The 18,086-nt window shown below is 41.6% G+C and overlaps 1 protein-coding gene and 1 pseudogene across 2 annotated transcripts; both read right to left on the bottom strand.

The window, feature by feature from the left end:
- Nucleotides 1-6: 6 nt before the first annotated feature.
- On the bottom strand, nucleotides 7-11,154 carry HAVCR2 (hepatitis A virus cellular receptor 2). 2 transcript variants are annotated; one of them, XM_023754083.1, is made up of 7 exons: nucleotides 10,571-11,154; nucleotides 8,993-9,331; nucleotides 8,076-8,159; nucleotides 5,719-5,762; nucleotides 4,142-4,271; nucleotides 3,444-3,601; nucleotides 7-983 (listed from the first exon to the last, which is right to left on the bottom strand). In XM_023754083.1, the coding sequence occupies exons 1-6, from the start codon at nucleotides 10,623-10,625 to the stop codon at nucleotides 3,483-3,485; spliced, it is 771 nt and encodes a 256-aa protein (XP_023609851.1). In that variant the 5' UTR covers nucleotides 10,626-11,154; the 3' UTR covers nucleotides 7-983; nucleotides 3,444-3,482. The 2 variants fall into 2 exon arrangements, with proteins under 2 accessions (XP_023609851.1, XP_006089143.1); XM_006089081.3 differs by lacking the exon at nucleotides 3,444-3,601 and adding an exon at nucleotides 2,818-2,854.
- Nucleotides 11,155-15,834: 4,680 nt separating this feature from the next.
- Nucleotides 15,835-17,959, bottom strand: LOC102441609 (annotated as a pseudogene).
- Nucleotides 17,960-18,086: the final 127 nt, after the last annotated feature.

The following is an 18,086-nucleotide window of genomic DNA, read 5'->3' as shown; positions in this document are numbered from 1 at the left end:
CAGATTGCTGCAGCCCTTCGTCTTCCTTCCACCAGGAAACGGAATAGGCATCCCAGTCACTGCTTCTTTTTCTGTGAAAAACATGTCCCCGGTTCTCTCCTTGAATGGAGAAGTTGGTCAGAGATGTTTCCCTTTGAGTTCTCCCCAAGCAGAACTTGACAACACACATGAGTGAGTGCACTTCCTTTTCCCCCAGGAGCTCCTGCCACACCACGGCTTGCTGAGCCGACTTCTTCACTGGAGAAGGAGAGTGTAAGTTGGTATCTGTAGGAGAGCCTTCATTCAAAGAAGCTTAAACGTTGAGACGCAAAGGAAACCTTCAAGGCCATCTAGTCTACTCCAGGAGTTTCTTCACCTTTTATGAGTCAACCTTCTCTTTGAAATCAGTGGCCCCTTTAGACTTTCTGTACCCAAAAAGGCATGCATATAGCTCAGCACGTAATTCCCCCCCACCCCCGCCCCACCTTCTCAGGAGCTTCGTGGACACATCATGGGACTGAAAATCCTGGAATTTAGGAGTCCCCACATTAAGAATTCCTACTTCACAGAGAAACTCATTTGAGTTCTAATGCCCTGATTAGCAGTCTCTGAGTTGAGTAACCTGTTGGCTGGAATGCAGAGGTAAGGTAGTAACAAGTCTGAGTACTGGGTAGATGATGGTTCAATCCTTTTGTGAGCTTATCCTCAGAAACTGGATAAAGAATGCTGGGTAGCCGCAGGCAGAACCTTAAAGTCAATCAGCTGACACATCTGATAGCTTTCAAAGAAGACAATATAAGCTCCCGGTCTGATGGCATAGAAGGGTGAAGACCCGGAGTTGTCAGGCTTGCTACCCACTAATGACATAGCAGTAATCCGAAGACGGGTCCTCCAGTTCATATAGGTTCTCCTCAATTGTATAGATGTTTTCCCTTGAGCGCATCCCCTCTGCTACTGTATTTTCTAACCCTGAGGGAGGAGGGAGGTTGGCCAAAGTGATGAGGCTGTGGAAATAAAATGTCGCATTTCAGGTAAGCATTTCCCAGGAGACATAGAACAAAAAGAGAATAGGCTTTGGTGAAGACATGCCAACCAAATACAGTACATGATGCTTGACTGGGTCCTGACTGGGGGAGAAACCGTAAAACAGAATAATTTGAAGAACATTAAGACAATTTGAATTACTCTTAATTTCCTTAGGTGCATAAATGGCATTGTTGGAAACAAAAACAATGGCATTGTGTGATCTAAGAGAATATCCTTATTCAGATGAGATACAAACTGAAGTTTAGTGAAGTGTCAAGATGTCGAAATGTCCTGAAAACAGTTCAGAAAAAACACACACGTGTGTATAAAAAATAGGTAAAGCAAACATATTAAAATGTTAAATTACACATCTTGGTGAAGGATTCTACTATTCCTTGTACCATTAGTTCAATTATTTTGTGGGCTGGAACAATTTCAAAAAACAAAAAAGAAATAAATATGTTCTATATCCAATCAGATTTGAGTTTGAATTTTATCCCTGTCACTAAACCAGCCATGTAATCTTGAGTTTTGTTATTTCATTTGCTCGGGAACTATTTAGTGTGTTACACACTGTTTCATGCAGCAAGAGACACAGCAGTGAATAAAACACACATCCCATGAAGGTTACATATTAGAAAACTTTGTCTCAGGATCCTCATCTGTAAAATGGGAATAATTAGCACTCAATCTGACCAGGCTGCTATAAGGAGCATTTATTCATTCATAATAAAATATTGAATACTTAGTGCCTACTAAGTATCAGGTGCTGTGCTAGGGGATATAGTTGTTAATGTGGCAGACAAGTTCCTTATTTTCTATGGAGTTTACCTTTATAGGTAGAGATGAACATTAACCAAATGGTGTGACAAATAATGAATTAATGCATGTAAATGTCACTATTAATGTTATCACATTTCAGGTTTCAGCTCTATTAAAGAACAGTGACACAGATAATCTAAAACCATTGATACATATTTTACTTGACCTTTTTTGGCTTCTGACTATTTACTGTAGACTATTTTGTTTTCATAAGTATACTGTCTCTATTTAGCCTAAAATTATTATTAGTTTAGATAGTATTCAATGGACAGAGTTTTTTTTTTCTTGATACATACTGCATTCTATCAATGTACCAAATGTTGCTAAAATGAAGTAAAAGTTATGTACGCTATATGTAAATGGAACTGGGGTGTATGCATATGTGTGTACAGACCTATGTGCAAATAGTCAGGAATGGACACTAAGACTGCAATATAAAGGACCAGTCATTCTCAACCCTATTTGCACATTAGAATCACGTGGGAAGCTTTACAAAAATATCTATGCTTAGACTTTATCTGTAAAGAATCTGGTTTATTTGCTCTGGGGATGACAACAGATTGTGTAAGTGATTCTAATGGGTTATCAAAGTTAAGAACAACTGGACTTGGCTATAAAAGCCCTGAGAGTAGATTCTTGGTTTCTTGTTTACTTATGGGGCACAGTGCCCAACCAGAGCCTGAATGTAGTAGATAATCCATCAATTGAAGGGTCGGTCAACTAAAAAGGCTTATTAAAATAGAAAGAAATATGCACTTCCTGTCATGGGGAGATGACTTCTATACCTTAACTTTAGGACTAAGGAAGCTAGAGAGATCAGGAAGTAAACAGAGGAGCATGTTTACATTTCATAAATCCTAAAGCAAAAAGGAAATATAAGATTAGATCCCAGAGTCCCAGGGCAGAACTTCTAAAAGCAAAGATCAAAGCCATATTGGTGTAGAAACCTCCAAGATTCCCACCTTCTTTCACCTCATCCCTTATTCTTACCTGGAAGTCTGTAACTTCTCTTTCCTATGAGAATACCCTGGGTAAAAAGGTGAAGAAAAGTCAATTAAAATTGCTTTCATAAATTTAAAAAAAAAAATGGGCTCATAGGAGGCAAGGATTATTTAAGGAAATCTGGTTTCCCTTAAATTGAATTAAATCAAACTACTAATGTGTGTCTTGGTTTGTTACATGAACTATGCTTGAAAGTAATAAAGATGCATTTTTCATTTTATTTTAAATTTTTTTTATTTATTTCAGAGAGGAAGGGAGAGAGAGATAGAAACATCAATGATGACAGAGAATCATTGATTGGCTGCCTCCTGCATGCCCCCTACTGAGCATCAAGCCTGCAACCCGGATATGTGCCCTGACTGGGAATCAAACTGTGATTCTCCTGGTTCATAGGTCGACACTCAACCACTGAGCCATGCTGGTTGGGCCATTTTTCATATTTGACAAATATATGGAACACCTACTTTGTGTCTGGCAGTATGTTAAACATCAAGGACACAAAGGTAAATTATGAGCCCCGAGTTTGTGAAACTTGTGTTCTAGTGAGGGTGGATTTCAAAAGTAATAATAACAACAATAATTTCTCATTGTGCTATGATATAAAGGAAACTCACAATGCACTGGAACTTATAATAGAGGTCAGGAAAGCACTCTCAGAAAAGGTGACCTTGAAGGTCAGCTCTGGAAGAGGAGAATGAGTCAGCCAAGTAAAGAGCCAGAAGGAGCATTCCACGCAGAGAAAACTGAGAAAGAACACGGTGAGTGCCTGAAACTGAAAACATGGCTGGAATAAGAGAGTAACCCAAGATAAGGTCTGAGTGGTAGGCTAGAGCTAGATCTATAGGACATTTAAAGTCATAATCAAAGTTTCAATTTTATTCTAGGACCTTTAAGAAATAATGAAAACATGTTTCTCTACACCTACTATGCAGTCTATTACTTTTTTTAAAAAAATTCTTACCCGAGGATATTTTTTCCATTGCTTTTTTTAGAGAGAGTGGGAGGGAGGGGGGAAGAGAGAAACATCAACGTGAGAGAGACACACTGATTGGTCGCCTCCCGCATGCACCCTGACCAGGGCCAGGGATGGTATATACCTGCAACTCAGGCATGAGCTCTTTATCGGGAATCACAACTAGGACCCTTCCTTCAGTGTATGGGCCAACACTGTACCCATTAAGCAACACTGGCCAGAGCCAGTCTAATCATCTTTAGGTATAAATATAAACTTATATTTCTACCTAGGTTTATGTTTGTTCCTATATTAGCAGTTCCTAACAGAGGGAAAGACATACAACATCAAGTGACTTACATTTGAGAATTAAAGCACCAAAGATAAGAACCAGAGCCAGCCCAGCAGTGACCCCTGCTCCAATATAGACACTTATTCTGGTGGTCTTGTAACCAGAGTCTTGTAACTCATCCGCCAATGTGGATATTTGCTATGGAAACACAAACAGAATTGCAGCTTATGGCCAGAAATAGGTTGTATGCTCAGCCATTTTCATGACTTATGCATTGGACCATCCTTTTTGCAGCATCACAGGAATACAGGAACCTAGAAAACACCCTTGATCTGTTGTTCCCTTCTCGACAAGCCTCAAAACACCCAAAGAAACGAAGTACTTAATCTTTGGAGTTCACAAGGGAATAAAATGTGCCCTTCTGTGCTGTGCAAAGAAGGAGCTCTTAGTAAGTGGACTCCCCTCTCCCACAGAAATAGGCTTTGGAGTAGAATCCTCTTCATTCACACCCCTTTGTGTTCCCATAAAATTTCAGAATGGTCTAAATTTAGTGGCTTGCAGTGAAACCACTATTTTTGCAGAAAAACTGTGACTTAAAAGCCAGACAGTCATGAGTTCAACTCCAAGCTCAGTCCTCAAGAGTTGAGTCATCTTATAGAGTTATTGGGAAATGTAAGTGACAAAAAATACAAAATGCGTGGCATAGGGCCTGATACATGATAAATGCTTAATCAATAATAGCTATTGCTATTGCTGTAATTAATTTGACTTTTTGATAACTGAGAGTCACACAGAAAATCCTCTCCTTGTAAAATTTCAGTCCATGGTCCCCCTTTAAAACCAACAACAGGAAACACTTTTAAAACAAAGTCAAGGAAATTAAATCTTCCATTTACTCAACAAACATTTACTACAGGAGTGCTATTTGCAAGGTATTGTGCATCAAGCATTATGGGTGCACACTTAAAAGGCAGTCCTTGATCGCAAAGAGGGGAGAAATACAAAACGTTGAGCCTCAGTTGTGAACACACAAGCACGAGATTGAGTTAAATGAATGAGGACCCCTAGATAAGTCCTCAAAGAATTTTTCGATCAATGCTAGAAGTTTGCTTTCAAGAGGTTTTTCTCCTTTACTCGAAGAAAGTGGGGGACACTAAAATCATCCTGTTTTTATTTATAGTTGGATATATAAATTCCTGGCTTAGAATATTCCTGACTGGTATCTTGTCATAAATAAATAAATAAATAAATTCAAACAAATAATAATCTTTCTCAATTGGATTGCAATGGAAGCAAGAAAAAACATGTTCTAGGGAGATGGAGGATCTTTGACTTGCCCACAGTGGTGTACAGCTATGAACTTTGAGAAAAGGGACACAATGCTAATGCTTCTTCTTTTTAGTTTTCCAGGGCTAACTATGTGCCTGGCCTTCACATGCATCACTGCATTCCATGCGTACACCAGGCCCATGTTACAGCAGTTAGAAGTGTTATCAGCAACATGCTACAGTCAAGGAATCTGAAACTAAGGAAGATTAGGCATTTTTCCCAAAGAAAGAGTGGGCTGGAAGGGAGACTAAAGCCACACTTTCTTTCCTCTGGGTTAAACACAATGTTAGCTCACACACACACAAAAGTTACTTACTGTTTGATTTTTATCATGGAGGGTCTCCAGAGTCTGTGTCTCTGCTACAAAGAGGAAGAATAACCAACAGAACAGTTAAAAATATTTTGTTGCTTAAAAGCAGACTTTCCTTTTAGATAGAAATTCTCTTGCATTTAAAATGCATTAGTATACGTACCAGTAAAGACATTGGCTTGCTGCTTGCTATTCCACCCAACAGTGGGCAGTGATAGAAAGAATGAACATGATTCTTAAAGACCTGTGTAAAAGCATGAAAGTGCTTCTGAGGAAATGGACAAGTCTTGAGTTTTGTTTTTCTTGCCAAGTCAACTATTCTGCCCTATCTGTGTTGCTTAATATTTAAGTCTAGTTCTAAATATAGATCCTTTGGGGGGGAAAAAAATATTTTCTTTTGCAGCTGTTGTGGCTCAGTGGTTGAGCATTGACCTATGAAGCAAGAGATGACAATTTGATTCCGAAGTCAAGGCATATGCCTGGGTTGCAGGTTCAGTTCACAGTGTGGGGTGTGCAGGAGGCAGCCAATAGATGATTCTCTCTCATCAATGATGTTTCTATCTCTCTTTTCCTCTCCCTTCCTCTCAAAATCAATAAAAATATATTTTTAAAAGAGTATGTTTTCTTTTATTTGAGTTTTTAAAAAATCTTTATAAGCCTATTTGAAATGAATTCTACTCTATACTTTTTACAATAATTAACTGGGAGACCAACAAATTTTACTGAACACTTATATGTCCATTTTAGGATTTTTTTCACCCCCAGGTAATAAACCCAGCTACTTATGTTCTATGAAATGGAGATTTCTGCCCTGAAGACCTATGTTCAATATGTAGTTTATTGTGTCCACAGGGCCCTAGTAGAATCAACAAAATCCCAACATTGATGACACTCAGGCAGGCATTCTATTGTAATTTGATTTCAACAGATAACAAAAGTTAATTTTCTTGAAAAAGTTTGGCATTTTCTCAATAAGAGGAAAACAGGGTATTTGGTTGCCTAAACATGAAGATAAAAATAACTATAGCTACAATTTACCATGAGCAGGCATTGTGCTAAACTTTTGAAGTAACTCATTTAGCGTTCAAAACAACTATCCTAAAGTAGAGACAATTAGCTCCATTACACAAATGAAGAAGCCAAGAATTAGGAAGTGACTTAACCAAGGTCACACAGCTTAGTGAATGACAGAAATGGTCTTCCAATTTAGTTTTCCATGGCTTTAGTATACACTCTTTAAAAAAAATGTTTGTATTGATTCTATATTGATTTTAGAGAGAGAGCAAGGGAGAGGAAGAGAGAGAGAAACATCAATGAGAAACATCATCAATCGGCTGCCTCCTGCACGCCCCACTCTGGGAACCGGGCCCACAACCCAGGCATGTGCCCTGAGGGGGGAATTGACCCAGTGACCTCTTGATGCATGGGTCCACACTAGGCTACTGAGCCACACTGGCTGGGCTTTTTTTTTTTTTTTTAATTGATTTTTTTACAGAGAGGAAGGGAGAGGGATAGAAAGTTAGAAACATCGATGAGAAACATCGATCAGCCGCCTCCTGCACACCCCCTATGCAACTTATGAGATTTGTGACATTAGGAAGTCAGATTTACCTATTTTTAACTGCATTTTACGGAATAAAAAAATGAGCTCCAGAGAGTATAGGAGAGACCAGGTCTCTGAGAGAAAATATTTAAGATTAATCTTTCTGATCAATGTGACCTGAAGACTGCTTTTCTAACCCTATCTTCTCTTCCAGAACAGCATGGAAAAGGCCTAGCTCAATTACTTAAAGAATTTAGCTGCTCCTACTGAGATCAAAATCTGAGGAGGATGCCGGGCTTATTCCAGTTAGAAGTAGTCCAGGAAATCACCGAATCCAACCCCAAACATGGACTGGAGTCAATTCAAGACAAAACATCACCAATCCAGGAATAAATCACAAAATAATAGTGCAATGTAACGAGTTTTTCATTAGATTAAATTTATTTAATTTAAAAGACTAACCCTTTTTTTGCAATGATAGCAATATTAAGATAGAAATTTTGCTTTTCTTACTTGGCAAAATATGTTGATAGAAATACTTTTAGGTGGGGGTCAGGAATTTTACTGGGTCATGAAAACCATAATTCTCTGGACAGAAGAGAAAGCTGAGATCCAAAGAAGTGAAAGGTACTGTCCCAGGCCTCATTACATTTCTCAGTACAGGTTAATTCCAGCACCTCCCTCACCTGAAATTCTCTCTCATGTGTACAGAAACATTTATATGTCAGTTCTTACACCATTTCCTCGTTTTCCCCATATTCAAAATCCTCTGAACTCGGAAACCAACTAAAGGCTTCCTCCTATACCCATGTAAAATTACCTGAGCCATGTTCCTCAGTGGTAAATATCCTTGGAAAGGCTGTAGTGAAGGCTCTCCGTGGAGTCCCAGCAGGGGTGACCTTGGCTAGTGTCAGAAAGCAGTGTAAGAAGGAGGCTTCTCTGAGAGCAGAGAGCTTATTTCAAGGAGTATAAGGACAATAAATAAAGAGAAACACATGCTCACCTTCAACCTAAACACCTTCGTTAAGAGTATATCACACATTTTACGAACTGTGTTACAGTCATCATTGTCACAGTCTAATTGTTAATAATAGAACTAATAGCCACACACTAAATGCTTTTCATAATACATCTCCTAAAATCCTTCCAATGGCCTATATGATAGGTATTACCATATTTCATAGAGGAGAAGGTCAAACAGTTTAAGTAACTGGTGCAACATTACACAGCTAGTAAGCGGCAGAACTGGAGTTGAATTCAGCTCCATCAGCCACAAGTACATGCTCCATAAACCTTAAAACACACAAGCACATGCACCCCCGTGCACACCCACATTTCAGTGGGTCTCAATCCTGGCTTCAGGCGGGGGAGCAGCACCTGCGGAAGACTTTGTAAACTCCCAGTGCTCAGGCTCTACTTCCAGAAACACTGGTTTCTCTGGTTTGTGGGTAGGGCTCTAGCATCTATCGGTGTTAAAAAGCCCCCCAAGTGAATCTGATGAGCAGCCAGGGTTCCAACTATTGATCTAGGTCTTTCCTGCCATTATATAGATCCTTTCCATAAGTTTCAATATAGATGGAAGAATTAAACACGGCCGGACATTGCTTATAGGCCTGTTAAGTCTTAGGGGTCCACCACCAGGGCTGTCACTGGTGAGGAGAGAAGTGAGAACAATTATTATATTTAATATGATCTGCAGAGGATTATTTGTAAAGAAAACATGCAAAGTCCACTCACCTGGTTTGATGTCCAACTCCAGGTTTGATTTTTTATCATTCATTGGGCCTGGGAATTGGATACGGCAGCAGTAAGTCCCACTGTCGGCTAAAGTCACATTCTCTATGGTCAAGGACACATCTCCTTTGTGGACATTCCCCTTTAGCTGGTATCTGCTGGATATCTGGTATTTCAAGCGCCTTCCATCAGTGGTGAGCATCGTACTCGTACATTGACTTATAGGACAGGGTCCCCTGCCCCAGCACATGGGCACAAGGTCCTCCGAGGTGGTTGGAGAGTAGTGGCAGGGCAGATAAGCATTCTTGCCCACCTCGGCTGTGCGTGACCCTTCCAAAGACCCTGGATAAAGAGAAAAGGAGAGCAAGATGCAGGCGATGAGTGAGGTTGGTCCACTTCAGGAAAAGTGCAAGTAATGCTTGCAGAGTAAAGAAACCACTGCTACTGGAACCGGTTTGGCTCAGTGGATAGAGCGTCGGCCTGCGGACTGAAAGGTCCCAGGTTCGATTCCGGTCAAGGGCATGTACCTGGGTTGCGGGCACATCCCCAGTAGGAGGTGTGCAGGAGGCAGCTGATCGATGTTTCTTTCTCATCGATGTTTCTAACTCTCTATCTCTCTCCCTTCCTCTCTGTAAAAAATCAATAAAATATATTAAAAGAAAAAAAAAGAAAAGAAACCACTGCTGTTCTCCAGTTTAAAAGGAGGATCCACTAAGGCAAGACTCTCAGACTTGAGGGGCATCTGAACCACTGGGACGTCTGGTTAAAACACAGATGCTCAACTACTAGAATTCCTGACTTACTAGATCTGGAGTAGTGCATAAAAATTTGTATTTCTAACAAGTTCCCTGGAATTGCTGACATGGCTGGTGTTGGAACCTCACTTTGAGAACCAATGTGCTAGGAGAGACTTGTGGCCCAGTCCTGTGAACAAGGCAGGGATGATGGAAAGAGTGAAAAAATATATAATAATAATAATCATTCATTGTCAGCCAGGAAAACATCTCAGCCATTTGGGCTAGTTGTTGTTCATCAATGAAGAGCTGTTATCCTAACACAATTCTCTCTCTCTTTCTCTTTTTTTTTTTCTTAAGTACCAGGCACATAAGAATAAAAACCCTTACCTGAATAAGAAGTTAATATATAGCCCTTTTTAGGTTTATAATTAATTGGTTTCTTTAAAAAAAACATACACTGTAAAACAAACAGTATAAAAGGTGCATGAAAAGTCTAGTCCCTCTGCTCTTTCCCATTCCCAGCTCCCTTCCCAAAGTCTACACATTAAGAAGTATCTGTGTAGGGCCACACCCTGCAACACAAAGGACAGAAAGAAGTCTACTATACACATTGTTCCTCTCCTTTAAAAAAAAAATTTAACATTAACTCAGAGACACTTCATATCATTTTGTTTAATCAGATTTACTCTTTGCTTCATAGATATATCACAATTTATTTTGTCCACTTCCCTGTTTGTGAACATTTAGGTTGCTTCCAAACTTTCTCTACTGCAAACATTATGAAGGCCATCCTTGTATCTTTATCTTGCACAACCCAATTGCAAAAGTCCATGCCCAGACTTACTTGTAAGTAGTAGCAGCCACAGAAGGACACAGTCGAAGGAAAGATGTGAAAACATGGGTTATAAGAAAAGCCCAAGAGTGGCTCTGTTGAGGTGCCGTTTTAATTCTTCAATTGAACTGTGTACTTCCTTCAACTGAATTTCTACTCCACGATCATGGGAGTGGTGGCCACTTCCCTGAGTGCCAGACCAGCACACCAGTGCGGCAGACTACTGATCATTCCTCTGTTAAAGCCACCAAGTCTACATCAAAGGAAACCCCAGTTCTCTGTCATGCTCCACCAACTTCCTGTAAGGGCTCTGATATTCATTCTGATAGTATAAACAAAGAGGAAGCAATACTCAGAAAGTATTACTCAATAAAGAAAAAATAGTGTCTCTCAGTGAGTAGAGAAAGCCTTCTGATACCTCCAGTAAAATAGTCCTTTGTTTCAAATGGATCATGTGTTGGTCTAGTTGGTTACCAGGGAACACAAGGTGGAAACACATGCATTCATTCAGAAAGTCAGTAAATTGGTCAGTGATGACCATTGCTTATGAAGCACCTACTATGTGTCAGGCACTGGACCAGGAGCTGGAGAATATCACATTGAATGGCATGTTCATTACCCTTACCTTTATGGGCCCTTTCCACTCCATCATAAGCCTAATTCTTAGCTTTGTTCTAACACAAATTGGCCTACACCATATAATCTTGCTGGATCTCAGTTTCTTCATTTATAAAACTTACAAAATGAGGAATTTGTGCTAATATTCTGACTTTGACCTGAACTTTTAAACTCTTCCACTTAGGGAAGACACAGTCTTGTCACCAATGCTTTCTCCCCTCCTTGGGGACCTCAATATTCTATTCCATCTCATATACACAAGGTGTCCCCTCCCCACCCACCCTAGGGGCTTCAGGCATCAATTGATGGAAAATACTGAATTACCGCCACACTCTCCATCACCGAGCTAACATCTCAGACCCAAGCAATCTCAGCCCTGGGAGAGTGACTTTTGTCTTAGAAACTTAGACGCCAAGGGTTCTTTACAAAAGGCAAGTGAGATCACAGACTGAAGAGTTTCTCAAAACCCATGGTCTTCTTCTGTCTTTCCTTCCTGCATTTCCCTGTCACCACCTTTATGCCATCAAATACATTTAATATTACTTCCAGCTTGTTCAGTGTGTGCACTTCCATAGCACCACAGAGCTCACAGTTACTCAAGAGATCACAGTCAACCTCTTCATTTTATAGACAGAGAAACTGAGACCTGGGAAGATTGATTTACACAAAAGTATATGATTGGTAATTTCAAATGAGAATGCAAGTCCCTAAGCTCCAGATTGTTCCCTATAAACCATGTTTCATGAACTTGATATTTGCCCTTGATATGTCTGCCCACATAACTAATAACAACCAGCATATTCAAGTGTAAGGTAGAGTCAATTAATCATGGTTTCAGGGCTGATATTTATGAAAAGCATGTGGTGTGTTACCTCTCAATAAATCCGCTAAAAAATAATAAAAATTCAGCCCAGCCAGTTGGCTGAGCATTGTCCTGTGTACTGGAGGGTTGCCGGTTCAATTCCCAGTCAGGGCACATACCTGGGTTGCAGGTTCAATCTCTCTCTCTCTCTCTTCCTCTCTCTCCTCTCTCTCTCTCTCTCTCTCTCTCTCTCTCTCTCTCTCTCTCTCTTCCTCTCTCTCGTGGTTGGCCTTTTTATTAATTAGCCAGATGGATATTACTTTTTGAGGAGGCCATTTTAATCACTTGCTCATGATTACATTCACAGTTCCATTTCTGTACTTAAAATTATTCTGATCCTCACTTTACAGTATTATTGCCTTCTTAATACCTTTGGAGTCACTTAAGACATTGTATGACTGGAGATGTTTAGGTAAAAGGAAGGAGGAAAAGATAAGTAAATACTAGTGGGCACAATTTGGAGAGCTCTGGCTTAAAAGCTGAAGTCTTGTCTGTGACTGTGACTGATCAGTTACTGTCCTGTCTGGGACACACTTGACTGTCACTTTGAAATGTGCCAGTCATGGGTTCACAGTTTCAAAGTGTGCTCCAAGTACACACCTCACTCAGCTCCCATTCCGGCCCTTGGGAAGCTGGGGAGACAGCAGAGGATGCCAGGCCAATCGTCCCTCCACCGAAGAAACCAACACAAACAGCAGAAAACAACCAGATAGAAAGGACGCCTCTTGGTGTGGAGGTCAGGAACATTATTTTGCATCATGATGTGTTGGAAAGAGTCTGACAATTAGAGTCAGGGAACCTAAATTAAATTTGTAGTTTCACCTCTACCCTTGGTGTGACCTTGGACAAGTCACCTTACCTTTTGGGATCTTTATTTTTTTTTAAATATATTTTATTGATTTTTTACAGAGAGGAAGGGAGAGGGATAGAGAGTTAGAAACATCGATGAGAGAGAAACACCGATCAGCTGCCTCCTACACACCTCCTACTGGGGATGTGCCCGCAACCAAGGTACATGCCCTTGACCGGAATCAAACCTGGGACCCTTCAGTCCGCAGGCCGACGCTCTATCCACTGAGCCAAACCGGTGAGGTCAACCTTTTGGGATCTTTAGTTTCCTTCTTAGCCAAACAAAGGTGATGATCCTCAGGGCGGGGGAGGGGATAGAAAAATGGGTGTGTACCTTGGCTGTGGGCAGATCACATACACAGGGGAAGTGGGCTGGGTGGAGACTGTGGAACAAGAGATGTGCTCCACCGCCCCAGCCCCAGGCAGTTGTCACCAAGGGGAGTGAACGCCTATTGGGGCTAGATGTTCCATTTTGGCAAGACTCCTAATTTTTAATTGTTGGTAATTAATTACAAAATTGTAAACCCTGGAGAGAGAAGGGGGGGCGGTGTTGGGGAGTCACCTAGGAGGAATATAGCCATGGGCTAACGATTTGGAGTCTCTAAGCTTCCTCCCAGCTTAAATTTTTAGTTCTAGGTGTATATATTAATATTTCAGTTGTGATATTATATTATTCTAAGTTTTTTTATTTCTTATTTTTAAATCTTCACCCGAGGATATGTTTTTATAGATTTTTAGACTGAGAGAAAGCAAGGGAGGGAGGAAGAGAGAGAGAGAGAGAGAGAGAGAGAGAGAGAAAGATAAAAGAGAAATATCAACCTGTAGCCTTTCATTCGCACCCTGACTAGAGATAGAATCTGCAACCTAGGTAAGTGTCCTGATTGGGACTCAAACCCACAACCTTTTGGTGTATGGGACAATGCTCCAACCAACTGAGCCACCCGGCTAGGGCTATTCTAAGTTTTAAAAACAACATTTTATTCCTCTGCTTCAGTTTACCAGTCCACAACTGGCCATGTTATTATTAGCATACGATTCAAGAAAATGATGACATTTCACTATTTATTAATGGTTAATCATCGTTGGAGATGTGGGTATGTCCTATCTCCTTCAGCTAGGGGGCCTCTCGCTCTCCAAAGCCTTACTTCACTTCTCTCCAGAAGATTCAAAGGGTAGACAGCTCCTTAAGGTTCTTAGTAACAACAGTACCATGGAAATCTGCTTCTCTGTAGAATTAATCAACCAACCACACATAACCATCCACTCATACAATAGCTACATAAATATCTACTCAGCAAAGGGTGACTACGGGCTCTTTCATTGGTGGTGTGTGGGTGTGGACCTATGATGCTAACTCATGTTGATTTGGGGTATGGTAATACTTTATCTGGCCATTGAAAAATCCTATTTGAAATTGCCCTTTTTAAGACTTACAGAACCACGCCCCCCTCCTTGGCCCCTCTACTCCCACGCCCCCACCTCCAGCAGCCACTGCACAGTGAGACAACCAGTATTTTCGCCTCTTAGGTGACCTGTAGGAGCCTTCGTTTTCCCTCATTCTGGGCTTTTCACCATCTCGTTTACAGGCAGCCTGACTTATTTTGATCTTCGGCACATCTCTATTTATATCCTGTGTGTCAGACAGTTGGAGGAAAGTTCCCTTTTGCGGCTCCATCTTTCTGCGAATGAGAGAAATTGAGATCATTCTTCACACTCATGCAGTCTCCCTGTGTGACCCACACACTCACAACTCTTGTGCTCACATAACTGTCCCTGTATTTCAAGTAGGAGAGTTGCCAAAGGCAAATTTATTTCCTGGAATCTTGTGTGATCCACAGAGGGTGACTGAATCCCTGCTTACTGAAGCTGTTGGTAACTGCTCTCACCCTCTTTTTCCTCATTCCATAAATACTGAGATGTTCTTTGCTGGGTATTTGTGGGAGAGTTTAGGTAGTGAGGTTTCCTCCTTAAGCAATAGCTTTATGGGAGAGGTATGCTTGGGGAGACAGGCAGCCTCAGGACGTAACTGCTCTTAGAGTTCTGATTTTTGAAAAAGTGCAGGCATAGGGCCAAAGACACTGAATTGTCGCCACCACAGTTGTGAACTGCTCCAGCTTGTGTGCCTGCCCTGTCTTCCCCTCACTTGGATAAATTCCTGGGATTGTGCACTGGGGATCTTCAAAGGGCTTGGGAAGTGTTAATACTGTCCTTGTTCTCCTGAGTTTCAGGTTGGGTTTACTTGGGTTTAAGGCCAATTGTGGCATTAGTTTCTTTATATTTTCCACCCCCATGGCAAAATGCAGTGCCCTCACAAAGCTATAGTGCAGGGACCCTGTCAGCTAACACTTTATTACCTAACTAGAGGCTCGGTACATGAAATTCGTGCACGGATAGGGTCCCTAGGCCTGGCTGGCAATCAGGGCCAATCTGTGGGGCAATCAGAGAGCCCCCACTGGCACCCGCCTTAGCCGGCCTGGAACTGCCCGCTCACCGCCCCGCCCCCCTGCCGCCACTGCCAGTTGCCCCCCTCTGTGGGGCAACCCCCCCACACCCCCCCTCCCCACCCCACTCACACCTGCCTTGGCTGGCCTGGGGCCTGCGGGTTGGGGGCAGCTCCTGCATTGAGCATCTGCCCCCTGGTGGTCACTGCATGTCATAGCGACTGGCCATTCTGCCGGTCATTCAGCTGTGTGGTCAATTTGCATATTAGGCATTTATTATATAGGATGATCTAATATACAACAAGGCAAAGAGCTGGTGCTCATCATCCTGACATTGGTGCCGGGAGAAGTGACTAATTAGGTTCCATTAGCCTTCGCAGCTGTGGTGAACTCACCGGCAGCGTTTATGTAAATGCCAGTGAAGACACTCTGGTGGCTTTGTCAGGAAGCCGTCTGACAAGCAGTTTAAATGCTCATTTTTTTAGGGGACTTAAAAAAATTTTTTTTTTAAATTGTAGGTATCTTTTATTATATGTCAGCACTAGTCAACAATATCTATTGAATACAGACACAAGTCAAATTCCAAACATTCACTAGGGTATCAACTGGATACAAGAAACCCCCTTTCCCTTTGGTGGGAGATCTTTAAAACAATACAAAACCTTGACAATATTAGTATTTTCCTATTATCATCTGTTAGGCAGTTCTAATCCACTACCTGACAACTTCTAAATGTAATTTTAGAAGAGAAATAATTCGAGGGAAAAACAGTATTTATTTAGGGAGTGATAAAAGCAGACAGGAAATTTCTTATAGTGGGGATCACTATTGTATTTCGCTTTCCTAAAAACAATTTTACCCTAAAGCTAAGATATGAGGTTATACTCTCCGCTGGATAAAATGCTGATAGCTGAAAGACTGCTTCTGAGAAACTGCCTCCTGAATAACTGTGGGGATGGGGAGGAAACCCCGTGTCTGCTGAGGGCTGTTGTACCGCTCAGAGGTGCAGGCTGCAAGGCCCCTCAGTGCATGTGGCCACACACAGGTAGCACGGGAGGAAGGGAAAAAAGAAACCATCAGATAACCCAGAATGTCACAATGACAGTCTGACCTGAGTCATTAAAAGAAGTGTCATTTCATTCTTGTCTTACTCTTCTAGTATGGCTTTCTCTAATTTCTTAAACTTTCTCAGTTCAACAATTAGTTCCCAGTATTTGAGATAGAGCCACATGAGTCTCCCATTTTGGCGTTTGTTGTTGTTCCAGACATCACCACAGTAGGTATCATGCTTAAATATGTCGGTCAAGCCAGCTGCCATTTCTAGGTCAGCAGCAACTGGGTCAGTGGATGCTCGGACCAGTAAGTTCTTCTCTATTTCCAGCCGCTTGCTGCGAGGGAGAACCAGGCTGCAGTAGATACTCTGTCTTTCTGAAAGAGCGCCTTCAAACTCTTTCAGCAGCAGCTGGGCCCTCCTCTGCCAGTCTTCCTCCTTTTCCACGCAGCTCAGATACGCACTTCTCAAGGGCTGCAACTGCCGCTTTTCTTTCATGACCTGAGCCCGTTCCTGTTCCCAAAGCTTCTTTTCTTCCACCAATTTGCGTCCCTGAACGATAAGGGCTTCTCGATAACTAGTCGTTCTGTTTTGTTCCTTTTCAAGTTCCAAAGACAAACTGAGCAACGGCACGTCGGTTCTCTGAGATCATGGCATGGTACTTGGCTTCAAGATCCCGCTGGAAAGCAGCCGTCCTCTGACGGTATGCTTCTCGCTCTTTTTCTATTTCTTTTTGGGACTCCCTAGACCAAATCCAACGAAAAGCAGCCAATCCCAACATGGGAACCAACAGGGCATAATTCCATTTGCTTCCATCACCCCCATCATCCCTGTAATTGGGCCGGATATTCCAATTTGGGGGGTCATTTAAGTTATTCATGAAGATATACCCCCTAGCCAGGAGCGCCGAACCTAAAAAATTTTTTTGATGTGCATGTTTTTTTCTCATTTTCTCCTTTTTGTCTTCCCTTCACTCTCCCCCATTTTTGGACTATTGGAGGACCTTCCCTAGTCACTGGGGAAGTCTGAGGAGTAGGGAGCCATGCCCTGTCCCACACTGAAGTTAAGCCCCCAAACTGCTGTTCTTCAGATTTAGAGATATTTATTATTGTTGTGTATTTATATAATCTTCATATTTATTTGAAAAATCATCTGCTAAAGCTCTGATTAATCAAGAGCTTTAGAAGATGAACATCTTAAAACTGAGGTCCTACTTGGTTTCTTGGCTCAAATAGAGATGCTTTAAAACACCACTGCTTTTTAAAAATGGAAAATGATGGACATTTAGCTTTTCTGGGCATCAGATACAAATGAATTAAATTTCCCTTCAAAGTAATTATACAGATTGAGATGTGAAGTATGCTTGTGCCAGGATCCCAAAATAAACAGAATTAAAACAAAAGTGAGGTTTGGTCAAACGAAAAGTACTTGTAGAAGCGAGTGGTGACAGAATCACTGGGCCCTTCTCCTTGCTATGATGAAGTCTTCACCAGGCAAAGGGGACAGAAACAAATCTCCAGGCAGAGAGAACAGTGTACACAAAGGCTGTTTTGCTTAAGTGAGTTCAAGGCACCAAAAGAGACAGGGATGGCTCCTGTTGCTCCAGGGATGGCAGGATAGGAGGCTGTGGCTGGCTGCCGAAGGCCAGGTCACGCAGGCCTGGAATGCTCAGGCCCTGGTTGTGTGAATGTTGGGGGGGGGGGGGGG

The sequence above is a fragment of the Myotis lucifugus genome, unplaced genomic scaffold, assembly GCF_000147115.1.
Source record: "Myotis lucifugus unplaced genomic scaffold, Myoluc2.0 scaffold_56, whole genome shotgun sequence".
Lineage (NCBI taxonomy): Eukaryota > Metazoa > Chordata > Mammalia > Chiroptera > Vespertilionidae > Myotis > Myotis lucifugus.
Note: the sequence above shows the minus strand (reverse complement) of the source record. Positions and strands in the feature narration are given on the sequence as shown.